The 22098-nt window shown below is 41.6% G+C and overlaps 2 protein-coding genes across 3 annotated transcripts; one reads left to right on the top strand and one right to left on the bottom strand.

Annotated features, from left to right (window-relative positions):
• Window positions 1–1099: 1099 nt before the first annotated feature.
• Window positions 1100–6832, top strand: lysmd2 (LysM, putative peptidoglycan-binding, domain containing 2). Its single transcript, XM_056372857.1, has 3 exons — window positions 1100–1770; window positions 2883–3229; window positions 6001–6832. The coding sequence occupies exons 1-3, from the start codon at window positions 1525–1527 to the stop codon at window positions 6050–6052; spliced, it is 645 nt and encodes a 214-aa protein (XP_056228832.1). The 5' UTR covers window positions 1100–1524; the 3' UTR covers window positions 6053–6832.
• A 98-nt stretch (window positions 6833–6930) lies between these two features.
• On the bottom strand, window positions 6931–19983 carry scg3 (secretogranin III). Of its 2 annotated transcripts, none has more exons than XM_056372835.1 (12): window positions 19563–19983; window positions 18751–18803; window positions 18545–18587; window positions 18115–18342; window positions 16383–16525; window positions 15886–16044; window positions 15567–15801; window positions 15052–15168; window positions 12343–12426; window positions 11597–11704; window positions 10474–10563; window positions 6931–7843 (listed from the first exon to the last, which is right to left on the bottom strand). In XM_056372835.1, exons 1-12 carry the CDS (start codon window positions 19663–19665, stop codon window positions 7725–7727), a joined length of 1482 nt encoding a protein of 493 aa, XP_056228810.1. In that variant the 5' UTR covers window positions 19666–19983; the 3' UTR covers window positions 6931–7724. The 2 variants fall into 2 exon arrangements, with proteins under 2 accessions (XP_056228810.1, XP_056228818.1); XM_056372843.1 differs by having other exon boundaries at window positions 18127–18342.
• Window positions 19984–22098: the final 2115 nt, after the last annotated feature.

Here is a 22098-nt window from a genome sequence, read left to right as displayed (position 1 = left end):
GCTCTTCGGTTTACAGTGTCCTCACAGGACGCAGTACTACCACATAAGCTGCAGGTTGATATCTGATAATGATAAGAGATACAGGTTTTCATCATACCATGTACAAAGAAAAGATGAGATAATGGAGATTTTTATTTACATGTCATATTGTAGAAAAAGTAATTTATGTTTGCTGTCATCAGTGTTATTGCTCAGGCTGTTGACAGTGCCATACAATGAAACCCTTAATGTGCTGAAAACTGAAAATTTAATTATTGGTATAATTAAACAAATGAAATCAAAATTAGACTGATTTAAAACAGTACAGGCAGAATGGAAAACATACAGCAACTATGCACATGAACATGCCAGTATTTATTTTAGCATTTGAAGCCCTATCATATGGGTTGAAACATGGTTTTGAAGGAGGAAATATGGATACTGCAGATGGATTGTAAGATTATATACTGTATATTATATATATTTTTTCATAACTATAAAAAACTGTTTTATTTTCTGTACAAGTTTTTTTTTTTTTTTTTTACTGTAACTCTATCACTTCAATTTTATTCTTTATTTCCATTCTAAAAATAAAGGTGAATGTTGTGTTTGTATAATGGCAGGGAATATGGAAAAACTCTATTTAGTGAATAAACAGTCTGTCAGTCAGTTCCTCATTTGGCAGAATTTATGACACTCATATGCCAGCTTGGGAAAATCCCTTATACACAGGTTTTACCATGTGGTGATAAACGAAAACACGTTATTTTCCTGCAAGGCTGGTCATGGGACTGTGAACCAGGTTCCCCGCAGACTCCATCCAAAGTGATCCTGAATTTACAGCATTGGCTCCAGATGTCACATGCAGTGGTTAGTGGTCACAGAGACCTGCTGAATGTTTCCACCCAATGTGAAAAGATCTCTCCAATCCTACTTTGTTACACAAGAAAAGTGGGTTAACTAATAACCAACGTAATCTTGGACCTAAGGACCTTTCATTGTATCTAATGAGGCTGTTTACTTTAATTACTGCTATTTTACAAATCAATCCAATTAACAGCAAGTATCTCCGGATAATCAGCATAAGTCTGAGTCCAAATAGTTGGACCAGTTTTGTATTAGTTAGTGATCAACAAGTAGTTTGAGCTAATATTATTACACACAATGTTTAAAATTTGCTTCTTTAGCTAATATAACTTAAGTCTAAAAGCTAGGCCAGGGAATGTAAACTAATATATAGCAGATTTATAATCAGTATCGTAAATTATTTTGAAAGTGCAACCGGAAACTGTATTAATGACGTTCCTCCTGGACGTTCTGACGCTCCGTACGGTTTTACGTCAACGTAAGGGATCTATGACAAAAGCGAGCCGTGAGGTAGTGGTCCCCGAAACATGTCTGTTATCCCCTGGGTTGACACGCCGAACAAGACCGGGGATGGGAATCTCCCTGCCGCTTAAACCAGCGATTTACTTCACTGCGGCGAGTCAGCTGGAGCGTTGAAACAAACAGAGGCAACCGGGCTCTTTATTTATTCAAGAGAAGATGGCGGAGTTCTCGCCCGTCCTGCCGATGCGGGATGGAGGAGGACGATTTGGCCAGCCCATCTTCCCTCGGTCCAGGTCCGGTTCCGAGTCAGAAAGCGAACTGTCCCAAAGCTTGGCCCGGACCAAGATCCGCTCGTACGGTAGCACGGCCAGTGTCACAGCCTCTCTGGGGGAGAAGTACATAGAGCATCGGGTTACAGACAGTGATACCTTGCAAGGGATTGCTCTCAAATACGGTGTTACGGTAAGGTTGCCACACAAGCACTGCGGGGATAGTTGGGCTTGATGTTCACCTTGTCAGTGATATCTGACTGATTAAGAAACCAGGAGTACTTCACTGTACCACTAGTCTCTTCATTGACAAGAGGATTCCCACAACATCATGTCAATTTGCTATATGGGCAAACAGTAAAGTGTACTTCTGTGTTCATTGATCTGTCAGCACACTATGGTTTGATTCAACTTTAAAGTCAACTAACGGACCTAAATAAACTTTAGGCCAGAAATGCCTTCTGAAAGCCTCTGAGCAGTTTACTCTGGTGTTGCGACAGCTGGTGATCTTTAGAGTTTCACCATCAAATTCTTTCTGTATTTCGCATCACCTAGTAGGAGCAGGGGGCTGCCTTGATTTTTTACTTTCGTTTTCACAACGTGTTCCTTGACTATTGAAGGGAGAAGAGGTGGCAGGTGTGAGAGCTCACAATAAATGCAGCAGGATCATTATTGTTTAGGCGACAGGCAATATTCCTTTTTAGATGTCTCAAAAAACTCCAGTTGCTGCTCCTGTTCACAAATTTCAAAGTCAAAGCAGTCCGGACAGGTGAGCCAAGGTGGAAGGTTTATCAAGTCTGCACGCATAGGTCTCCAGCCAAGGCCGGATTATGAAACGGGCAAAGTGGCAACTGTGCTGTGACCCAAGATCCTCAGACCCCCAGTGGCCTCAAAACCCTCAGGTTCACTGTGTGTCAGTTGGTTATAATTTGATTAAATGTATTACTACCCAATTAACTTCAGCAGCAAAAGATTTTGCCCCAGAAACGTCTGACAGGTTAATCCATCAATCCTCTAGTTACTTTCTAGATAGATTTGACTAAGAAGTTAAGAATGTAAGTATCTGCTAAAAGCCTTTTACTTTTGTTTCACTTGCAAGGAATTTAACAGATGCAAAGACTGACCAGCTGGACACATTATTAGTAGCATTTTATGTTGGAAAAAAACAGGTTACGTTTCACAAACTTTTTCTATTCATATAGCATGCGTGTTTTGTGACAAAAACAGAAGTGATACTTGTCACAGTGGTAATTACAGAGAAGAATTATTAACACTCTCCTTTTCGTTGTCACCCTGATATGGCAGATGGAGCAAATCAAGAGAGCCAACAAGCTGTTCAGCAACGACTGCATCTTCTTGAGGAACAGCCTCAACATCCCCGTGGTGTCAGAGAAGCGCTCCATATTTAATGGACTGTCTCTGGAGTCCCCCGACGGGGACGGTGAAGCAGCATGCCAGGAGGTAGACGCACCTTGTATTGTGACGCAGGATGTTGAGGGACCCTCGCCTGCACCTTCCCCGCCCCCCGAGGACTCCAAACCGCCCCAGCCTCAGCCAGAGGAGCTGTCAGCCAAAGACTTCTTACACAGACTGGACTTGCAAATCAAACAGTCAAAGCAGGCTGCACGCAGGCTGAAAGAAGAGGAAGTAAGGTGAGGTGACACTCTTTGAGACCAGGCTGTGAACGCTCACTGCCAGTATGTGGCCTGGATCTGTCCTGCCCCTAACGGTCCAGTCAGACGTGTTCTTGTTGAGCATGGCATCCAGTCAGACGGTGTTCATTCTGGGTGTGACGGCTGACTTTTGCTTCATTCAAATGACGGACACCTGTCAGCAGCTGCTTCTTGGTTCGGTGTTGTCCACTGAAAGATCATGAATGCTGAGTCAGTTTTCCTGCCTGCCAAACTGCGAGTGTTGTTTGCACGTTTTACAGGGTTTAGTTGACGGGATACATTTGTATATTTTTCTAATGATGAAACTCAGGATCTGTAGGTAACATTTGGCTGTTTTGCCACAGTGCTGTTGTGACTGTTCACAGCTCCCTTCTCCAAAAAGCAGACGATCTCAGCTCATAGACTCTCAAGGGGACTAAGATCATATTAGGTTTAAGATTCTTGTAGTAAAATGGAGCCTCGGCTCTCGTTCCTGAGCTCAGTAGGTCATTGTCAGAGGTTTCAGTCAGCAGGAACAAATCAGGGGTTTCCAGATCTGATGTACTAGTCAGATGCTACGTTATGCAACAGTCAGGAATTTAAAGCAGGAGGTCTTGCTTGCTGAATCAGGTCTGTGCTTGTCTCCCTGACACTGCATGTTGAGACGGGGGAGCTATTTCGCGTCTGCTCGACCGTGAGGTAGTAATGGATACCTGGCATTCGCCCATTCAGAGAGAAATAGGTTTCGTCGGTACTATCCGTTCGGTCAAGACTGAGTCACACTGCAGCAAGTGTCCTGTACAGACACATGCTCTGTTTATCCACTTCTCTAAAAGTATTGTGCTCGTACTGCTGTGTTTTCAGAGCGGATACAGGCCGTCCTGGAGCAGCTCTTATGTTAACGTCCTTCCTGTCGGCCTCAGGGTAACATAATTGATGATTGTTCTGGCAGTTACCCCGGCATGAACTGTCCATTATACATAATTTCTATTATTACCGGTGGTCTGAAACCACGTTTCATGTGGTAATTTAACCAGAAAAAATAAGGCGGGTCTTTCTTACCTCATGAATGTACAGCTACAGAATACATTAACAGTTCATATCATATCGTATACCTATTAATCAACAACAGAGTTGGGATTTTTAATTTATAGTGTAATATAATCTATTATTCGACTCCTTTATAGAAAATAGATAAATAAATCAATACATTTACAGTCATTAACTAAAGGACTATCTTTATTAGCACCAGCAAATACTTCGAAATATTGTGAATACTATCCGTCAGTGTTTCAAGACAGTATTGTGACAAGTATTTCCTTATGATACGGCCACTAACTGCTTAGCATTTGCTATTAGTAACTATAGGCCTGTGTTTTGTGTGAGAGATGCACGTGCCTTGAGTAAATATGTAAGACAAAGTTTTTAATGTCTCCTTAAATGTTTACCCACCAGCGTAAGCTTTATGTTAAGCCCAGTGTCTGACTCCAGCCACATCTAAGGCCGGCCTGTGGCGCTGCACTGTGTTTAGACAAACAGAGGCTCGCGTCGTTGTTTGCACACGGTCCCAGAGCAAACACAGGCCGCACGCCTGCTTGGCTTTCTCCCGAGGATGAAACTAACCACAAGCCTCGGAAATCCAAACCGTAGGGAATAGTTTTAATGGAGCAGCTGATTGATACATTTTATGTAGAAGACCTATATCTTTATTTGTCTCATGGTTTGAAATCAGTAACTATGATATCGCTATGGATTAACATGTTAACATTTTTCAGCCTGAAGGTGTCAGCCACCTTCTTCCACAAACTTAAATCAATATTCTTATCACTTACATTTATTGTAATCAGTTGCTGTCTTTCTTTATGTAGCACTTTCCAGATCAGGAGTTACAAAATGATGATAAAGGATAATAATAATAAGAAAAGATCATGAGGTTATTAGGGTTATTTAAAAAAAAAAAAAAAAAACTATTATGGCAAATTATTTTGATGCTGTACACATTCCCCTAGGAAGTGGAATCAAGTTAATCTCCGTTTCGTTCAGTTGCTAAACAAGATCTAATATCTGAATTCCCAGATCCAAATTTCAACGGGTTGTTCCACGAACCGAGGCCTGGCTCTCCACTAAAGTTCATGTAAATATAGATATAGATAGGGATATCTTGCCGACCCACAGACTAACTAAAAGGCAAGATAAAATGCACAATTTACTTAAGGGTGGTTCTAAACAGCTGAGTAGTGTGGGATTAGAGAAGTTTGCCCTCCACTGCATCCCTAAAAGAAATCAATAACTTTGGAATCTATCGGACCAATTAGCTTTCTCCACGAGGGGTTTTTCTTGTACGTTTTAAGAGATTGATTCTGTGCTCCTGCGGGTAGTTATTCCCGTCAGAGGTCTGATGTGTGAGAAAATACAGCGCTGTACAGCAACTTTCTTTGAGCGTCCTACTTTTACTGTTCTCTCTCCTCTTCTTCAAGTTCTCCTGCAAAGTGATGGTGTAAAGCCATCCGTTGCATCCTCTATTGATTTTGATCTTTCCAGATGCGCCCTCAGCTGTGACCGAGGCTGTTTGATTAGCCTCATCCATTATTCACACACTCACCTAGACGCTGTGGTAGCCTGTTAAGCATATGGAGAAGGAGTGTGTTTGTGCATGTGTGTGTGTGTGTGTTTGTTTGTGTGTGTGTGTGTGCAGTTATATAATAATGTGTTTTCCACTGTGGAAAATTTCCAAGAAATGTTAAATGTTGTAAATCTTTTCTCATTTGCAGGAGCAATGAGGAAAGCTACACGGCCCCCACAACGTCATACCAGGAGATATAAAAGACCAGTCTGTTTACCTGAAGCCCAGTCTTGGACGCACACACACACACACACACACACTCATAAACAAACACTACCACAACTTTCTTGCTTCTTTTCCTTTTTTTCTTTACCTTTTTGCTTTTACCAAACCATGTTGAACAAAAGTGTCATGTTTGCCTTTTATTTATTGATATGCAATTATTATGATGTATTTGATTGTTATCGTTTTGTACAGCTTTATTGGGAGACTTAACAGCGCAAAGGGGCATCTGATATTAATAGCCTCAGAGCACATGTGCCCATCCATTCATCTTATGCTTCTGAGGCTGCTGTACAGAACCCACCTGCTGCATATGTACACACACACACACACACACACACACACACACACACACACACACACACACACACACACACACACACACACACACACACACACACACAGTGCTAAGCAATTCCAGAAGGATTAGCTTGTTAGACTTGCTAACCGCTTCTGATGTGCTCAATCCCCTCCTAGAATAGCATCATTGGGAAGCATATTCAGGCCTTCCTCATCAGTGTTTACCCTGTATGAGCACACCCCCAAACAGAGGCGGTGGATGGACTCAAGCCTTTGCTCCATTTGCCTCATAGAAGCTTTTTTTTTTTTCTTTGGGAACTGAAGGGACTGCTCTATTTTTTTTGAAGTGTGAATGCATTATTTATGTGTGTGGAGAACTGTCTGTAACGGCTGTTTTGTTGTGCTTTTAAATTCTATTTGGTTTTATTTGGGGAGAATAAATACGTATTTAAACCAGACACGAAGATGTCAAGTGTTTTCACCACAGTGGTGCAGGTTCCTCATGAGCATCCTGTGGGTGTCAGTGCTGCTTCATTATCACAGTTGAGCACACAAGTAAAGAAAAGGCAATGTTTTAATTGCTTTTACATATTAGGAAAAAATCACAAATATTTACATTTAAAAATACTTCATCTTGCGTCTCTACAGAGATGTAAATGTTGAACTCACAGAGACATGCAGAGTAGATGATACAGACATCTCCCCCTAGTGGGCCCCAAGAATTACAGCAGAAGAAGAGAACATAGGAGTACGGAGGGCACTGACATGATACACAACAAATATATTTTTGGTAAATAAAAAGCAAGAATACATTAAGATCTTACATATATACTGGGAAAAAAAATAAAAGATAATAGGCTAAGACAGGTTACACATAATGAGTACGATTTGATATATGTGTATTTTTGTTGCGAAAAAAAAAATGTTTTGAAAACAGTAGTTGATGACAAAGCTACAGCATAATACTCTCATAACATTCATTTCTCACAGGAGTTGGGTTGGAGTAAATGCTTGCGTGTGAGTTTGTTACATAAAATATTTTGATTTCTCTCAATAAGTCTAGAGATTATTACTCTGCGATCTCGGCGTGCAAATATAATCAGTTAAGGGAACTGTAAGGAATAACTACTGTTTTGTTGATAGTATTATTAAATCCCTTTTCTTGATACATGTTGGGAATGTCTGGCAGGGTAAACAAGTTCCCTTAAGCAGGTAGTTTTGAATACACAGTATATACTTTACCATGCCATGGGAAATAACTGTAAGTAGTCAGGGTTTTGTTGGAGATCTTAGTGTCAAATTCAGTCCTGTGTTTTAGGCCAGAGGTGGGTTGGAGGATGGATGGTAGCGTTACAGGCTGCTGTAGATCCTCTTGATGGTGTCGCCTTCGTCCTTGGCGATGATGCCCTTCTCGATGTAGGAGTCCACCTGCTGGTCCATGAAGTCCTTCAGCTTGGACAGGTCATAATCTGGAAAAATCAGACACGACGGATGAAAGGTTTATAAACCGGAAAGAGGAGGAAGATCACGAGGCCACGGTGGTTGGCAGGATAGATCAGACATCAGAATCTTACAACACCGTCTCCTTAAAACGGGAACACCCAAACAAGCTGTAATCTGGTACGGTCAGTCATTATCACACTGGATTAAGGTCAGAGTTAGCATGTTTGTGTGGGGTTAAGAAGATACCACATACAAGCATTAAATCAGAAGGCCAAAATATCACACAATGAAAAACAATTCAAATCAAATCAAATCAAATTATACTTCTTATAATAAAATCATCGCTTATATTCAATTCAGTTTCAGTATTATTAGTTTCTGGTAGTAATTCCCAACATCAAACCAGGTTATTTCATATAGTAAAAGAGCTCGATACACCTTTAAAAACTATATTAACCTTTTTTTTGGAGCACGATTTGTATTCATCGTGCTCCAGACAAGTCAGTACCGTCACGTCACAATACGATGTGGCTATATTTAGAGATGGACATAATCTAACTCTGTCCTATCCATCACGGCAACAAATGAGTTTCAGCGTGCAGGCAAACAAGCTGCCGCACCACTGTTCTAACTGACTCAGAGTAAAGGAGGAACAGAAGGATAGAGGTCGGCCGAGAAGTCACACAACAACCTCTGCACCTTCCTAATGACATTTTATAGCTTTTATTGCATTGCCTCAAAATGCAGTCGCTTTTTTTCCGATGACAAACATGACGTGTGTGAGGGATTAAGAGAATGTGATTAGAGATCGCACTGCTTCTCTCAATCTTGGCTGTGAGGAACCAAGAGCCAAAACCAGGATATTGCCTCTACGTCCATCTGCTCCTTTGGCTAATCTGTGCAGTGTGTAGGCGTAAACACACATACACACACACGCACATATATGGGAACATTTAAACAAACACACAGAGAGAGTCCGCAGAGATTGTACTAATGGGTGCTTCTGGTAGAGTAAACACAATAAATGGCCCATCGCCTATTCTGTTACTATGACACTGTTTTTTTGGTTGAAAAGGCTTTTGTTCTCCTCCGGCTGTACTTTCTCTGAAGAGAGAGAACAATATAGAGAGAACAAGGATGAAGAGAGATTTAGAAAGCAGTTTAATATGGTACAAGGTGTGTTAGAAAAATAGGTAATGATGGGGAATCATTTTAGTCATTTACTGAATCCCGCTATGGGAAAATTGGGTAATTTTCAGGGCCACATTTTGACTCTGAGTGTGTGTGTCTGTTCTGACACCATTATCTGTCTCCTCTGCCCAGATAACTGACAGGCAGGCGGGGAGGCTCCTGTTGTCCCTGACAACCACTACTACACACTAGAATGCTAATGAGGTGTCCTATATAGAGCCGGGCCGGAGATGAGCACCAAACAAAACTTCCCTGCTGCTCCGGCCCCTCTGCTCGCCTCCAATCTGCAGCACTATAACCTCAGTGATTTTTTTCTGTCTTTCTTTCTTCTTTATTTAAGATGCACAGAAGAATCTGGGTCGACTTTATTTATTATTATTATCTGTAATCCCTCTGCTTTTGGATAGTTTTTCCTGACTCACTTGAGGCTGATTCGCCTATTGATCGGCTCAGATTAGATCGGGCCACTGAACATTGACAGTAAATATAAACCTCACGGAGCTAGAACTCTGGGGGGGGGTTTTGTCTGAGATGTCCTACTGTGATCATCACCATTGGACGGATGGCCTGAATAGTGAGAACTCATTAACATTTCATTCTCCTCTGCTTAATTAAGCACCACTGTGCATTGATTTTACACAGTGCAGAGCCCAACAGCAGGCTTCTCCTGGTAGTCGAGTACACTGTTGTGTGTGTGACACTGCCACAGTTTTCACAGCTCTGCAGGCCATTGCAGTTTATGGGTCATATACTGAATGCTGACATTTACAGTATGGGCAAGGCTGGAAATATAAACACACACTGACAAATACTAGAAATCTTGAGACATGAGCAGACATTGATGACAAAGACATGATGATCTTATCATGGACTTTTTGTGTATTTGTGATAGAAGTGCTAATAATGGACCAGGTTCCATATCTATGACTATATCTTCTTTTCACACACAGTCACACACGTGCACATGAAAACATGCCCAACCGCACATAAATGTGGAGGAACAGGTAGGCGTGAATAAATCAACAGGCCTTTATTTCTCTGAACAAGGCAGCTGTATCACGAGTAATTAGGACAGGACTCATCAAGAATTATCCATATTCATGAGATCTGGAGTGAAGCATCTATCCTGGTATCCCACGCTCATTTTAATTGCAAATTGAGGCTAACAAAAGAGCCTTCAAATTTTCTGTTCTCAAGTGCGTCATGTCAGGCCTGTCTGTGACCCACCACAGTTCACTGAAGGAGATGAGGGTTTGCAAATGAGGATGTTTTCTTGGTCTGGCTCTTAGTACTCAGTAAAGATTGGAGAGGGGAGAGCAGTTTAGAGTAACTACTTCAAATGGAAATGTTAGTCTCCCCACATATCACATTACTGATCCCCTGTGATCATTCAGCAGACACACAAAATTCAGGTCTGTATTTGGTCTCTCTCATCTATTATTCTTAGTAAGGGCGTGTGTCTCACCATCTTTGCCTTCTTCTTTGTTGTGTTTCTTCAGCCACTCAATGTTCTTCCTGATGGCCTCCAGATAAGTCTCTGATTTGCCCGGCCCATCTGAAGTGAAGAGAAGGAAGTAACAGAGAAAAGGAGACATGAGAATCATCTTCTATTATGTATTAGAAAAACAGTCAACAACTGAACTAAAGTTTTTCTTTACTTCTTCTCTAGTACATTAGCACTCAGAGGAGCCTAGTTTCCACTAAACAGTAAGACGGTGCTACCTTAGACTTATTAATTACTTACACCACTAAATTTTCCTGCAGCAAGACTTATCCATTATTTTTTTACATTTCAGTTGCAATGGGAAAACGCCTACAGCCAGGATCGTACTTTCATATTGAACTAACTTTGAGATTTAAATTTATATTAACCACCAATCAAGATTAGACTGTTGCTTAACCACAGATTAAATGTAGATTATACCGTTTAAAAAAAAAAAAAAAAGATATTACGCAACTCGGTGCAGCCTGTTAACACACAGATGACACTGTGCAGTTGACATTACTCAGGATTTATTTCATTTCCTGCTGAAAGGATGGTTCTGGTGGGAATGCTGCTCTACGTTTCATTTTGCCTTTTGTATTTATGCGTGTCTGTGTGTGTATCTGTGTGGATTAGACTGATGAACAGAAAACAGCAAGCTTTCCTGTTTTGCTGGACTGGCCTAGTTTAGGGACAAACAGGGATTTAACTATTATTGGCCTGGACTACACGGTGTTGTTTATTTCCCTGTCAGCCCTGGCGAGTGAAAACAAAAGATCTATAATGAGACCTTTCACTGAGGTGGAGTATTTGCTATATTTGAGAAATTTCTGAATTTATTTGAGACATTTCACACACACACACACACACACACACACACACACACACACACACACACACACACAAAACCCCAATAAAACCATAATGCCAAAAACAATAACAACAAAAAACAAAAGTCATGCAATTTACAAGGCACACAGTTTATCATTTTTGAGGGGCCAACTCTTAAAATTGTATCAAACTATTTTAGCAAATGATTAAATGACTAAAAAACAAAAAGCTATTCATGTTTCCTCTGGTGGTCAGGATTGGGTAGTGGACTGACTGGTCTCAGCTGATGGCTGCTCCTTGGTTGAGTCTTTCAGGTTCTCATATTCCTTCTGCATCTTGGCGGCCTCAGCCTTGGTGTTATCATCCTCATCCAGGTTTTTCCCTATACAGCACAAAAATAAAACATACATGGAGCTTTAAAATGCTGTTCACTTTCTCAGTTAAGAGATACTTACAGCAGTAATTCGGCATTTCGAGAAATACGCTTTTTCGATTTCTGGCTAGACTAATCAACAAATTACGTATTATTTGTTTAATTTGTACAAAAAACTGAAATGTACAAATGGAACATAATCCTCATTGAACACACGAACTGCCATTTTCACAGTTACAATGAGTGTTTGTTGTTGAGCTTTAGACACGCTGGTAGATGGCTTTTATCTTAGGCTAGCTGTTTCCCCCTGTTTTCAGTCATTATGCTGAGCTAAGCTAACTGGCTGCTGGCTGTAGCCTTATATTTAATGGGAACATCTGAGAGTGTTATTGATCTTCACCGTTACTACACTGTCCTCTCTAATGAAGATGAAAATGCCCAAAACATAATCTTAAGAAAAGGTTTTGGATATGACACTGTTCACCAAGTTTGTTTTATTAATTACATCATTCCCATGAGTAGAAACAACAGCAGTTAAGCCTGTGTAGGTCCACAGAGTCTAATGTGCCAGTCACATCCGACCATGTCAAATAGAATAACAAGGTTTTATTTGACATGTTTGGAGGATAATTTGTGAAGCTGTTTACCGGTGAGTCCAGCGAAGTCAGGCGGCCCGAGAGACTTGCCCAGCTTGTTCTTGGTCTGCATGGCTATCATAGCATCCAGGTTCTCTGCAGGCGAGGGAAACAGGCCACACATTTAGATTCAGACTTGATTAAGCATTTTGTCATCAGTTCACTCTACAGACGATGAATGAAATCATCTTGAGCCTCGTGTTCCTGTGTGACTCAGAGGGTGATTATCATTACAAAAAGGGTTCCAACTAATTAATGGAAAGTAGGTTTAAGAGTATGACGACAGTGATAAACAAAGCCTTGTTTTTTTTTCCGCTATAATTTTCAATAATTTATTTATGCATTACAAACTGGATATTAAAGAAAAATAAACAGCAAAACCACTCCACTTATTTCCCCGCTCTAGATTCAGGTGTATCTAAACTCAAGATTTGTAGCATCACCTCTAGAACGGCACACACAAGAGTTACTTTTTATGATAAAAAATTAAAGCCAGGATGCCAAATGTATAACAAAAACTACCACATTTATCTGTTCAGGGTGTGTTACCACAACTAGTACAGGGGGTGGGGTATTATTATGTTTTCACAAAGGGATTAGAAAATATGAAAGGCCCTGAATCAGTCAGGGAATGACACAAACAGATCATATGGGAGTTAAATGACAACTAGTCCTCCCTGGATTAGTGAAGGGTTAAACATTATGTGGAAGCAGATGTTCGGGAGATACAAACAACCCAGAGATCAGCTGAAATGTCATCCTCTCGTCTCCTACTAGGTGCATTAATATTCTGGATGATCTGATCATCTGAATATTTGGGAAATTTCGTCATTTATTTTATGCATCGCCAGAACAAGAGCACCTCTGTGAAAAGTCAAAGACTATTAAGAGGAGAAAATGTGATGACAAGTTAGAGTTTTTTAGAGGGAGTTTTGCATGACAGAATTTTAGATATCTGGACTTTAAGAGACAAGAACATCAAAGATATAACAGGAACAGGAAGGAGCCCTACAATTTCATCTCTTATCTACATTTGCTCTAACCGCCTCTTATTTCTTATTATCTAACCATCTCACTTTTCCCTTGTGCTCTCTCTGTCTATTCAAGCTGCCCCCTCCCACCTGTAGCACAGTGGAAGCCCATTGTTTCACCCTCTCCCACTGCCCCCACCCCCCATCCCTCTCTCTTTATCTTCCTATCTTGAGGCCTGCATCACCCTCAGGCAGATTACCATTGATTGACAGCTGTGAGTATTCAGTTGTGTACCTGGGTGACTCATCGGAGCATCAGCCAGTTGGGGTTGGAGTTGGGGGGGGGGGGGGGGGGGGGGGGGGGGGGCATTAACATGTTGCTAGGCAATGGTGTTCCATCCGTCCTATTATCTCCTCACAACCTGTACTACCATAAGGCCAATGGGGTTGCCTAGGAAACTCACATCTTGTGTAATGGTATATGCTTGTTTTGTTCCCGTGTGTAATGTCAGCAGTGGTCATTTGCTCGGAGGTATCAGAAACAACAGCAGCCAGCTGCTGCTAGGGGTCATTGAAGGAGTATTGATTAATCCCTCTACTGTTTGTGGCCTTTATAGTGGGATTGTAAATCTATTCCTATTATATTTCTGATCTGTGGTAAGACTAGTTAACAGAAATCAGTCATCTATAAAACAAAAATACCAAACATTTTTAGTTTTTAGTTTCTCAAATGTGGAGCTAAGCTTCTTTTCTCTGTTTTATATCAGTGTAAAGTGAAAATCTTTCCATTCTGGACTGTTGAATCGAAAAAAAAAAGAAGCAGTTTGAAGCAGTTCAAATTACTCAATAATGAAAATAATGACAGTTATTACAAACAGCTAATATATCATTATCATAAATATGTCATTATTATTATTACACAATTAAATGCCCTCCCGTTTATGAAAAGTCTGGGACTGAATGTCATTTGAATGTTGGTGAGATGTTGGTGATGACAGCTGTCCCTTACAGGTTCCTGACCTTTCTACTGAATACTGATGTGATGGCTGGCCATAAAAACCAGCCCGGTTACGTAGGGTGCCCCTGACACTAATCTGTCTGTGCAGGCTTCACACTCCACTGCACCGATTGAAGGAAGCATTAGCTCGGCTGAACACACAGATCCTAATCAAAAACAGACAGAGACATGTATCCACACTGCTTGGCTAATGCAACAGAGGGATTGAAACTTAAATTTGAAATCTTTCATCCACCTGTTGGCCTCACATACATAGAGCTGTTCAATCAGCTGTGTTCTGCTGTGATGTATTACATCAGGAAAAATCTTTTGAAAGTGTAAAACACAAACCTCAGTGATGCTCTTTGTTAGTTTAGTCACAATCTGTCACTTCAGACAACATCATTTTGTGAAACAATAACATAATATGATCATATTAACATGACACGATGCCATAGATTATTTGATAAATTAATCTGAGGTCAAGGGTTACAATACCAGCTGCTTTTATGGGACTTTTTCTTCAACTTTTCAACTACATCAGGACCATGAAGTATAATTGGAAGATTTGGAATAAATCGACCTTGAGTTAAGATTATTTTGTCAAACTGCTATTTCAAGAATGCCGATATTATCGGTCAATGCTACATAATATTATTTACCACAAATGGACTGTGGTCTCTGTGTCTCATGTTCTGGCACTGAATGTCCGCAACTATAAATAAACAGCGCTGGTAATGTGTTATATCTTACCAAGATAGGACACTCCCTCCTCCGGCGTGATGGTGCCGTACTTCACCATCATCTTCACAAAGTCAATCAGCGTCTTCATGATGGTGATCAGCGTCTCCCTCTCCTGAGTGTCTTGATCTGCAACAACAAACCGCAAGACGGACTCAAAATGAGCATCTATCATTGATAGTTTGTTTAGTGGTAATTGGTTACCACGGTGTTAGTGTTACCACATGGTGTTTTACTGTGGGGTTCATGACGACAGGATTATAAATAATTAGTTATGTGTGTGTGTATGTGTGTGTGTGTTTCATCTGCACTTCCGAGGAACATATGTTGGAGGAAACAAAAGGAGGACAAAACAAGCATTGACTCATCCTTGAGAACAATATTGTCATGACAGCAACAGCTATCTAGTCCTGTTCTTCATCTCTATCTTCGGACGGATGATGCTGGGAGGCAATGATTTTTGTGGCTCTGGTCTAAAAATGTCACAGCAGCCTCGGGGGGTTGGGGGGGGGGTTTTGTGTTTTTACCTGAGTTGAGGCTCCTGAGCAGACGGTAGAAGTTGGGGAAGTACTGCAGGTCCTGGAGCCCGTCCTCCGGGCTCACCTCGTTGCCTTCCTCCGTATCTTTGTCCCAGGTGTTGTCTGCTGCGTCGCCCCCGTCTTCTTCAGCGTCCCTGTCCACCTCGTCCTCAATCACGTCGTCATCTTCTTCCTCATCCTCCTCGTCTTCGTTGTAGCGGCGCCTGGGTGGCTCCCATGTGTCCTGGAAATGCCAGAGTTTTTGTTGTTGTTTTCATCCTTATTGTTATGACTATTATCATTACCATCACTGCTTCGCAGGTTTTACCGTGTTTGCGTCTGAGCCCTGGTCGTCCTGCTCTCCCTCGGTGTCTTGGTCGTTGGTCTCAAGGTCCTCAATCTCGTTGTTCTTGGCGTTTTTGGTGATGAGATCCTGGAGAGCCTCGGCCACCTGGTACTCCAGAGTATCTGCCTGACTATCAGTGATCTACAGAAAGACAAAGAGAAAGTGTGTGTGAAGAGTCGTGTGTAACACCAAGATGTGGGAGAACAGAACAACATGTATTGACTGTAAACCTCCATGTATCACTGTCACTGAGAGATTCACCTCAGGGAGCCATTTGGACTCCGCCAAACTACTTATTGAGTGTCAAAAAGGTCATTCACAACCAAAAACATGGAAACTAAAAGCACAATTCACACATCTCTGGGAGTGCAGAGAGGGAGAGAGAGAGAGAGAGGAAGGGTTCCTATTGAGAAAGTGACACGCTGCGTGCTCTGTCGATCGCACGGCAGGATACAAAGAATCCAAAACTCACAACCTACCAGCCCCAGTTTGAGCAGTTTGGAGACGATCCTGTCGAACACCCCTCTGTCATCCTCCTCGTAGATCTTGTTTGCAATCTTCTGGACGATGTCTTCTGCTGTGAGCGGAGTGCCGTCCACCTGACGGAAGCTCTCTGGGTCATCTAAGAGGCGACAAACATGTTATCAAACTTTCTAATGATTGCTCTTTACGTGTGTGTGTGTGTGTGTGTGTGTATTTGGGGGGGGGGTTGACTAATCAAATTGATAATATTCCTGAGTATTTTCTTTTCTTACTTTTCTGAATTTCCAACAATCAAACAGAACAAACTCTGTAGAAGATTTCATGGATCCATCTTTTCGACTCCTTCTCTGTCTCTCTACTGTACCATGAATGTTAAACCTGGAGGTTTGTTTAGAGGATGTTTTTTTAGAGGATTTTTCAGTAATAAATGATCCGTCCTCTCCTCTGCGATCCAGTCCTCACATTCCACATATCTCTATCTGCATTACTAAGTACAAATGTGCAGTTGTTACAGCTTGACTCTTACATAACACCCCCCTCCGCTGCTTCACACAATCCACACACACCATAAAAATAAATACTTTTGTCTGTATTGGCAGGTTGAATCATCAGTGATGTACTTTACCTTGAAACAAACGGGCCTATTTCTATCTCCCTCACAGGAAATAAGACATGAAACCCAGGCTGCGCTCGCCAAATTTAGATATCGAGTAACCTGACGAGCTGCTTGTCATTGCCGGCCTGACCGCGTGAATCGATTAAGTGTAGCACTCAGCTCTTTGCGTCTGAGTCATCTCACCTCAGAGGCTCTATGCTGATGATCGGAGTGAATATCAAATTACATGCGTATACAGTGAAATGTGTGTTAATGAAATCTATTGTGGGTAAAAAAATCTACTTAGATGTCCAACATATAAATGTGTTTTAAATGAACTCACAAATATGAAATCAAGGCTAAATGAAGGACTGTATTGGGGCCAAAAAGAGTGACAGTAGGATATTGGGGGCACATAACAAAAAATTGGCCACATATGATAATAATATTTTTGACTGCATCTTTACCATTGTACTTTTCATACATTTTCCCATATGAGATGGAGATGATATTTGTGTCAAAAATCCAATCCCATGCATTTACAAGCCTCCTGTATAGAGACACAGTGGGCTAGTGTATGCTTTCACGACCGCAGTGTCTGAGAGGGAGAAGATAATCTTTCTCTCTGGCATGCACGTGTTCTTTCTTTGACTCTTTCTATCCGTCTCTGCTTATCCCCATCACCCGCACGTGTTTTCTCTGCTTACTCTTTCTTTTTTTTTAAAGTATATGTTTTTGGGCTTTTGTGCCTTTATTGGACAGGATAGTGGAGAGAGACAGGAAATGAGGAGGCAGAGAGGGGGAATGACATGCAGTAAAGGCCGTCCGATGCGGGACTCGAACCGGGGCCAGCTGCAGCGAGGACTGTAGCCTCTACACATGGGGCGCCTGCTTAGACCACTACGCCACACGACGCCCCTGCTTACTCTTTCTTAAAATGTCTGCCTGGTGTCCTGCCAGTGATAGACAGGAGCATGCAGCATGAGGCCTGCCCTTGGCGATAGGGGTAAAGGTCAAACACGCAGAATGACTCACACCCAACACAGAGGTCAGTGGCTAACCCACTGCACCTTTGCCAACAATGCCAGGACAGGGCCTGTTAGACCAAGGTGCATGGTGACAGGTGTGCGTACCCTGGTACTTGCCGTCGTCCATCCCGTTCTTGGTGGAGTCGTAGTCCTCAGCCAGACGTCGGCTCTTGGTGGAATCTGATTCATCAGGAACGTACTGATCCTCATTCTTGACTGGTACTTCAGCGTTCCCCTTTGATTTCTGGCCCTCAGCCAGCGACTTGAGCACAGTCAAGTCATCACTGTCCTGCTCTGGCTCTGTGTCCTTGGCGGCAGTGGGACGTCTGCTCTCTGAAAGGCAGCAGAAACAAAATGATCATACCGGGGGGAAACACAAATGGGTGGGATGAACTCCTCTCGCATAAATGTGGTTCTAATAGTTGTTATTTCTCAGTACAGATGCAACCTGTTTTACTGGAAGTGCTGCAACATGAATCCACTCAGCAGACGGAAGTAAAGTCATTAATTGATTGGGAATAAAGTTTCCTCTTACCAGCTGACTGGACTGCAGCCTTCACGCTGTCTGCCTCAGCGATCTGAGGAAATGACAAACATTAAACAAATCATTTCCACCCAGGATATTAGCTCTGATTAATAATGTTTGCCGGGATAATACCTAGGTTGTTTGACCATAAAGCCCATTTGGCCGGATATTGGATGAGAAAACTAAGTGTGGGACATAGAGACAGAAGGGCTTACCTGCTCTTGTAGTGGTCTCTCTTCTGTCAGCTGTCTATTGTACACAGTTTTATCTGCAACAGAAAAAAAATGCATGCAATTACTAAACTACCCAGGTGTTGTAGGTTACAAGTGTAAACTGCACTTATATAAAAAGGCTTTGAAATAAATCTCTGATGATAATCTACTTATATCAAAAACTGTTGCAATTTTGATTCATTATTTTTTGTTCATTGTAATTTAATGCATTTTTTGCTTTCAGAGTTCCATGTGATCGTTTCTGCTCTCCTAGCTCACCACGGCAAAGGCAGAGCTTAATCGGATTATCAAACAAAAGATTAAACTGCGGCGAAAATAGATCACAAGCGGCCTAGGCGTCCAGGCCAGTCACTGCTGAGCTGGAGCTAAACTTTAAAGGCGCTGCTATTTGCTTTTCATTTCTTTTTTTCTTTCTTTTTTTTTTTTTGGTCAGTCAACTGAATTTGAATTGGAGATCCTGGAACAGATAACAATTCATTATAAAAAATCCAATAATATTCCCTAAACTGCCCATATATCTACTATCTCTGCAGAAATTCATAGATTCTTGATGTTTGTCAGTGATTAGATTTTGAACCTGGTAGTAGTCCCGTTTCCTTTTTTTTCAGGCACCATGTGCGCTGAATAGACTTTTAAGATCTTATTACACTTTGTGGCGTTTGTAAAATCTCCTCTGTAATCACTGACTGCCTCCGGTAACAGTTTCCTCTAACATTTCTACAGAATTCTTGCAAAAATAGCTTTCCAGAACAAGATTGCTATTATCACACGGTTAGAGGCGATGGCCAACTCACCATCCGTTGAAGCTGTAGGTGTGGGGAAGGCAGATATCTGGCTCACTACATTCAGGGCTAGAAGCTGGAAAAGGACGAAAAGGCCAACGTATTTAGACGCCATCCTGAAATAAGATTTGTCGGAGTGTCCAGGAGAAAGATCTCTCCCCGTGGTCTGGTTCCCTCCTCCAGGAGAAAAGTGCTGAATGTGTGGACAGCTCCGCTCCGCTCCAGCCGGCCGCCGGCGCTGAAACTGCCGCGGAGAGTGCACCTTAGGTACCCGCTCTGTCAGACGCACCGGGCGGGGATACGTTGGCCAAATCTCCGCTGTGCAGTGGAGCTGTTGACGAGCCGCGGTGCTGAAACCAGGTCACCTCTCTATAATTATAACGAGATAAGCAGTGAGGCTCTTCAAGCCCCGTGTGAGCTACAGCATCACCTGCCAAGGCAGTAATAGAGCCCTTTACAACAAGACCTGCCCCCTCTGTCGTTACAGAGGAGGAGGAGGAGGAGGAGGAGGAGGAGCAGGAGGAGGAGAACACTGCAAAAAGTGACCATGTTACCAAGACAGTTCAGAGATTGTTGAGCCCTAAAATGTTATATTTCCATTGTTAATCAGGGGAAACAATATATGAAAGCTACTAAAACATTATATATATTTGTATTGCCAAAAGATTAATTAATTAAGATAAAACAAGAAGAGTTGTTTGGATTGAACATTTTCAACTATCTATTCTTTCAGAAATATCATGTGCGATTGCAGTGCAATTATTTTAAATCGTTTGCTTATTGTTAACCCACAACATTGCCGAAGGGGCAGGAGAGTAAACAAAATGCAGAGCTGCGTTATTTTTTTTGCAGCGTTTGAGCAGAAAATCCACCCATTCCGTGCGTCACACTCGACCTGCGTCATGGTTGTAGATCTTCCACTGCCCAGTCAATAGCAGCCGTTATTTAAATAGTAAACAATTAGGCACATATACAAAGGGCCGGTTTTATGACTGCTTTGCTTTCATGAGATCAGTGTATCGCCAATTAGATGTAGGTTTACGTCTCTTGAGGATGATTCTGCAGCTGTTATTAGCCTCAGTTTCCAGTGGACTCCAGGTCCCAAAGTGAGGCTCTTAACAAAATGAAGGGGTTTAATTTCCCGCTGCTTGTATTCGACTTTAGCAAAAGGGACTGCAGAGGAAAACTTTGTTCGATTGAAAGTCTTCTCCTATCTGATGGTCCTGCATCTACTATAAAATCCCTTTCCATAAATAAAAAAAAAAGCATATTAAATATGAGTTAAAATGAAATGTCATCATGAAAAGGCTTGTAATCTACAGTACATTAACCACATATTTAATTTCACACAGGGTGAAAGGAAGAGGTGGGGAATAGGAATCAATCACAGCAGGCTCCCTGGGTGACAGGACATGATCTAGATGATGTAGCACATCACTGTTAGCATGCTGTTAATGTTAATCCTCTGGTTTATGAAAGCCTTATGTCTGAGATTAAAATGCATCCTGGTCAGCGAATGGACACTCAGAGGAGTCATTTCACCTCACACCACACATTTGTTTGTCATCATGACATGCAGTAAAGAGCTTTAGAGATGATCTCTCTTCACTTCAGCGCATTTCCTTGTGGTAGCAGAGCAAGTGATTTAATGCTGTTCACTGTCGTTTCCCCACACAGTGTGTAGGAGGAGTGAAGTTTTGTTAGCTTTCACCCTGTCCAGATTTAGTATCATTGTTGGCTGGCTGTGTGCCATTACTGGGTTGTGTGTGTCTTGAGTCTATTACAGTTCGGCTTGCTCTAAGATGCATACAATAGAATACAATACATTACAACATGATGATGCCAAGCTCTGTCATGTGATATGATACAATACTCCTTTCTGACAGCAGACATATTTGTCATGGTAGGAAAAGCACAGGTGTTAATAATAATGTTACCAACAGCCTCATTTTATTCAAGCAAAATGCACATTATCAGTAACCTGAGACCAAAGCAGCTAATCATCAACAATTTTATTTTCAATTACTCTGGCTGATTAGACCTCCAGTCAGGTTGAGGCTGTGCAGGGTCCAACAAAACTAACAGAAAGAAATCAGTTCAGCTCAGTTTGTACTCGCCCAGAGTCCTGAGAGGAGCTCTAATCGTAAGTGAAAACACTTGTGTGGGTGTGTAGAGCCTTTAAGGGAATTAAAGTCAAATTTGTTATGATACAATATCATAATTTCAATGTTGAAGGCTTCGGCAAGTGAAGACAAGGATAGTATACACAGGATTTATCAAGCAGTAAGCATTGCATTCACTTTAGTTCTATTAATAACAGGATGGACAATTAAAGGTTAAGTGTAGGCAGCTTTGTTCATGAAGGATCCAGCACATGAAATGAAACATTTTCAACAGTGGGCAGGACAATGAATAGCATTTACTGACTCTTAATGAAATAACAGAGGACTTTCAGTTAATTATACAGTATAATACAACAACAACAACACATGGCCTTAAAAGATAATCCATCACCTCTTTGTTAGTGTCAGTGTTTTCGGGTCATAGC

Source organism: Seriola aureovittata, chromosome 1, assembly GCF_021018895.1.
Source record: "Seriola aureovittata isolate HTS-2021-v1 ecotype China chromosome 1, ASM2101889v1, whole genome shotgun sequence".
In the NCBI taxonomy this organism is placed as follows: Eukaryota; Metazoa; Chordata; class Actinopteri; order Carangiformes; family Carangidae; genus Seriola; species Seriola aureovittata.
Note: the sequence above shows the minus strand (reverse complement) of the source record. Positions and strands in the feature narration are given on the sequence as shown.

Bases quoted from the DNA above. Each gene is read 5' to 3' on its own strand.
- scg3 (XM_056372835.1), bottom strand. From the start codon at position 19,665: ATGGCGTCTAAATACGTTGGCCTTTTCGTCCTTTTCCAGCTTCTAGCC. The intron at 11,705-12,342 runs GTAAACAGCTTC...TGTGCTGTATAG, and splicing joins TGACTTCGCTGGACTCACCG to GGAAAAACCTGGATGAGGAT. The intron at 7,844-10,473 runs GTGAGACACACG...TGATTTTTCCAG, and splicing joins CAAAGAAGAAGGCAAAGATG to ATTATGACCTGTCCAAGCTG.
- lysmd2 (XM_056372857.1), top strand. From the start codon at position 1,525: ATGGCGGAGTTCTCGCCCGTCCTGCCGATGCGGGATGGAGGAGGACGA. The intron at 1,771-2,882 runs GTAAGGTTGCCA...CTGATATGGCAG, and splicing joins CTCTCAAATACGGTGTTACG to ATGGAGCAAATCAAGAGAGC. The intron at 3,230-6,000 runs GTGAGGTGACAC...TCTCATTTGCAG, and splicing joins CTGAAAGAAGAGGAAGTAAG to GAGCAATGAGGAAAGCTACA.